The 5000-nt window shown below is 38.3% G+C and overlaps 1 protein-coding gene across 2 annotated transcripts in view; it reads left to right on the top strand.

The window, feature by feature from the left end:
* The window catches only part of LOC143033291 (uncharacterized), a 43914-nt gene that overhangs the window by 32742 nt on the left and 6172 nt on the right, over window positions 1–5000 (top strand). For both annotated transcript variants that reach the window (XM_076198597.1, XM_076198674.1), the window contains exons 5-6: window positions 2049–2182; window positions 3244–3372. In XM_076198597.1, the coding sequence (XP_076054712.1) occupies window positions 2049–2182; window positions 3244–3372 (263 nt within the window). The remainder of the gene's footprint in view (window positions 1–2048; window positions 2183–3243; window positions 3373–5000) is intronic.

Here is a 5000-nt window from a genome sequence, read left to right as displayed (position 1 = left end):
CCTCCTGTTCCCTCCTTCCTCCTTTGCGAACATTTGGTCCACTTTCATTTGCGTCTTTGGATTATTTTTTTTTTTTTTTTTTTTTTTTTTTTTTTACATTTGGGTTACGTTTTGATGTTGTTTTTTATCACACTTGCTTTATGTTCACTACCATTTAACTTTTAATTTGTTTGGTTTTTATTTGTCTGTTTGTAAGTTAGTTGTTTATTCTTGACACTTCTTTGCGGACATTTGGTCTACCTCCATTTGCGTCTCTGTCCTATGTTCTGATGTTTTTATGTTAGTGTTACGTTTGAGGCTTTTTTGCTAGACTTGTTTTATGTTCACAGCCATGTAACTTATTTTATTTGTATTTTGTAGTGTATTTTGTTTGATTGTAATTTAGTCGTTTGTTCTTGACACTTCATTGCGGACATTTGGTCCACCTCCATTTGCATTTCTGTCCTATGGTCTGATGTTTTTTGCGGTAGTGTCACGTATTGTTACTTTTGCTACGCTTGTTTTATGTTCACAGTCATGTAACTTTTTATTTGTAATTTATTTTATTTCTATACTTGGTACCAATATTTCATTTCTATTTTCATGTATTCATTATTGTAATGAGGTATGCTTTGTACATGTGATTGAGAGGGTGAACCTTTCCCAGGTTTACCACTTCGACAATTTATAAGGAGTTCACAATCTTGTAACCATTATACACCCTGAAGACGATTCCTGGACGGGAATCGAAACGTCGTGCAAATAAACCCTTCAATTGAGTCTGGTGTTTACAATTTTTCCAATACATACACACACACACATATATTCATGAGGATGCTGGGGTTCGAGTCCTTGGCAGTACCACATTTCAATTTCTGCATGTCGACCTTGATGACTTAGAATTAAAGTGCATTGTGGTCGTTAATATATATATATATATATATGTATGCATACATACTGTACATAGACACACATACATACATACATAAATACATACACATATATACATAGATATTGATAGATATAAGCATATTGCACGTGCAAACGTAGGTCTAATTCTCAACATGTTTTCTATCATAAACAAGGAAGTGATGAGTAGAGCAATAGTGTAAATGGTGGCTTTAACCAAACCTAGTAAAGTATATGGGCTATAAGTACCATTATCTAAAAATTTCCTGAATTTGAATTAATTTCTTTTTTTGGTAAATCAGTTTTGTTCAACCCCAGTCTTTACATTTGTATTTCCCATCATTTTCCAATATTTTCTCATAATTTCCACCTAACCATATGGGGTACTGGCTGCATGCTTTATGTTGAAATAATCTTAGGAGTTTTAGTGACATCCCTACAGACCATGTCACTAAAGACCCGGTCGCACATACACGACTCAAGCGAGTTCGTATGAGTAGAAACGACTTCGTCTACAATTTTTTATTTTTCGAATCTCCAAATGTCATATTACCTTTGAGTCACATGTTGAGAAGCTTAATGACGAACTGAGAGAAGTTACACCTATACGAACATTGGACACATTATTGAAATGTCCTTGGTGAAGTCTAAAATACTGTAAGAGAAGTCGTCGTGCATCTTTTCAAATTCACAACATTTGACGAGAATCGTGATGGTGTGACTGGGCCTTTAGCATTCTTTTATGATTGAAAACTAATATCCACTCAATAAACAATTCTGAGTTCCTTTTTCTTTTAACTCTACTATCTCTCAGTTCTATTCCCGTCCTCAAATATCCCCTGTACTACTTTTATGTTCTGTATTCATCACCTACTAACGCCTTCACAGTTTCTATCACCCTCTTTTGACTGCCTTCCCCCTTCCCCACATTTGCACGTTTTTTTCTCTGAGCCACAATGCCAAAGGTACACAGGATGTAATGTCTCTCCGGGGATATGTTGTCGGTCCTACAGGGGACTCTCGTCCTCATGTCATGTGGTCATTTTACCCTGACCCGCCTTCTCACTTTGCCCTGATCCGGGTCCTCACTCTGCCCTGACCCGGGTCCTCACTTTAACCTGACCGGGTCCTCACTTTGCACTGACCCGGGTCGTCCGTAGCTGAGCCGGACACTCATCCGATCGTGTGGGGCTACAAGCCGAAGTACTACCCGGGAGAGGTTCTCCAGACTAACTGCACCTGCCTAAGGACATACCCACAACCACGACTCCTCTGGTATATCAATGGGGAGCGGGTGAGTACAAGAGAAGTGGAGTTCTTCGAAAAATCTAGTTGAATTTCTCTATAGTTGTGCATTTTTAATAATTTACACACACATACGTACACGTATGGGTGATATAGCCCAATTTGGAACAATGCATGAATTCAAATATAGATATGACAACTGAAATTTAAGAATATAGACCAAATTGGAATCGTGCATGAAGTTGAAGCTAGGCACGATAAATTGGAGAATAGGGGACGGGAAGCCACGAACGTTGCTGTATAGTCAGTGACAGGGGTCATGTTACCCTACCTGTATTTATTTATACAAATTCATTTTTTACGGTGGAATACTGGTATAGATATTTTCCATTCGCTCGTTGTATTACAAAATGAGGAGTTTTTGTTAATATGAATTACAAACTATACAAAAACTAGGAAGGGATAACATGACTTATCGTTCATTGTACAACTGGAAGTACTTGTAACTAGCACAGCGGCTATAGCGTTACGGTAGCTCTATCTCCTAGTTTACATAGAAGCAATCTTAAACTAACTTGAAAATTGACGACAAAAGAGTAGTACCAGCCCCTGACATTATAGACAAACACATGTTAGCCACGTGCAACACTATCATTGTAATCAGGGCTGTACAAGTTACATGTGTCCGGAATTGTCCAAGTGGCTTCAGTTTTAATTACTATTGCAGATGGCCATCTTCAACTTGTGCCCCAAAAGCATTAGTCGTTCATAATTCCCCGAAAACAAATCGGGTGCTTTAGGTACTTTTATAAAGACGGCATTTGTTAATACTGCAGAAATTCATTCCCAAAATAACGGTGATAGTAACTGGTGCTAGGGAGCAGTCATCAGTAATTGTTTTAGACCAGGTCTTCACCACAAACTTCAATAATCGACTGTATCTAGACCAGGTCTTTCTCAAGTTGGGGTCCGCAAATACAACAGAACTTCGAGAGATCCTCCTGAAGTAGTGGTGGTCAGAGGAACTGGGGTAGGGGAAGCGAAGGAGCGTTAGTGATAAACTGTATCGAGAACAGGTCCTCCTTGAGTTGGGACTGATGACTTCGTCAGGTGCGCGAAGGGCGACGCCGTGTGGAGGAACGTTTCGAAGGTGACAACGGCGAGTGGACGGTGACCGTCAGCGTGACCCTCCGCCTCTGGCCCAGACACTTCCTCGAGAACGGGTCACTTCGCCTGGCGGTAGGTTCCCCGCTTTACTACCAATTCATCCGTTCACATACTATTTTTTTCTATTTGCTAATCACTTACTATCATGTAATCTATATATACTTTTACCTGTACCTTTTGCTGATTTGGGTTGCACTCATGAATTTATTCTATTCATTCATTTAGTCATTTATGCACTGAGAACTATCGCCCCCTTAGCCTATCTTTAAAACGTACCAAGGACATCACCTCCATTCAGAGGTGAAGTCCCGGAGGGTTGATCTTTGGTCTCAGATCAGGACCCAAGATTCCTCTGCCAAGTTTATTTCTTTCCGTGTCTCTCGTCCTCCTCATGCTAGCCGATTACATAGAAACCTAATTTAGTCTATGAGCTCCATGGAATCCGTTCAGAGTGTGGCATACGCCATTCTGCCAAATCAACCCTAGCACATGCTTCTCTCTCTTATTTCCCATCCATGTGCTATTTTCTTCTATATTCTGTATTTAGTAAACGAAGCTGTAGAGTGAATATCACTTTTTAGGATTATAACTCGAATCCACTCCACCTGTTTCACCTGTGACGACACCTCGGCGTGGCATCATGGGAAGAAAAGCGCTGTTGCCACGTGTCATAGAATTTATTCACATTGTTGTTATAACCTTAAAAAGTGATTCTCTTTGCACTATACAGATTCCTTTACTATATACAGAATATAAAAGAAATAAAATGACATATAGATAGGAAATAAGAGAGGCATGAACTAGGTTGATTTGGTAGATTGGTTAGTAGTGAATCACGATGTATGACACAAACACATAACAATACCCCAACGGACAAAACCCCAATCAGTGAAAACTGTTACACCCGGACAAAACCCCAATGGCAATCTGCAGGTGGATGACAAATCCTCAATTTGAAGAAACACCAATAACTTCTTTTCTACAGTTTTGATTGACATTTAATTTTGATTTTTTCATTTGTGTGTTTGTGTTTTTTATTTCTATTTTTAAGTACCAACATAACTACTTTAGTTATTTTTTATTTTTCATATCTTTAAAAACTACATATCTATAGCACATTTTGTTTACACAGACATATAATTTATTTAAAGCGAATACAAGATCCTACATAATCAAGAAATTCATTAAAAGTGTTTGTGTTTTTTTTTTTTTTTTTTTTTTGAGATCAGTACACAAGTTCATCAGGTATTGTCCGTTTAGCGGCGCGAACACATGACAAAACCCCAATGGACAAGACCCCAATCTATACAGCAGACAAAACCCCAATAGGAAAATTAGGGTGGAGGACATATCCCCAACGTGCAAAAACGCCAACTTGGTCTGGTGGACAGTGGGAAGCCACATTAGTAGAGCAATGAAGCCACACATAACGTAATTAGTTAATAACAAAACAGCCCCATCATGTGAAAAACACAAATTTGTATTTGTGGACAGTGGGAAGTCACATCAGTAAAGGAATAAAGACGCACATAAGGGAAATGGTTATTAACAAAAACTTTGAAAAACACCAATTTGTGTTTGTGAAGAGTGAGAAGTCACATTAGTAAAGTAATAAAACCACATTAAGGGTATTGGTTATTAAAAGACATTTAATGTTGTTACAGATAAAATTGATTTTGAAGTTGCTTTAACTGAAAATA

Source organism: Oratosquilla oratoria, chromosome 1 (genome assembly GCF_046742065.1).
Source record: "Oratosquilla oratoria isolate Oo_2021 chromosome 1, ASM4674206v1, whole genome shotgun sequence".
In the NCBI taxonomy this organism is placed as follows: domain Eukaryota; kingdom Metazoa; phylum Arthropoda; class Malacostraca; order Stomatopoda; family Squillidae; genus Oratosquilla; species Oratosquilla oratoria.
The sequence above is the reverse complement of the archived record's forward strand: the minus strand, read 5'-3'. Positions and strand labels throughout refer to the sequence as shown.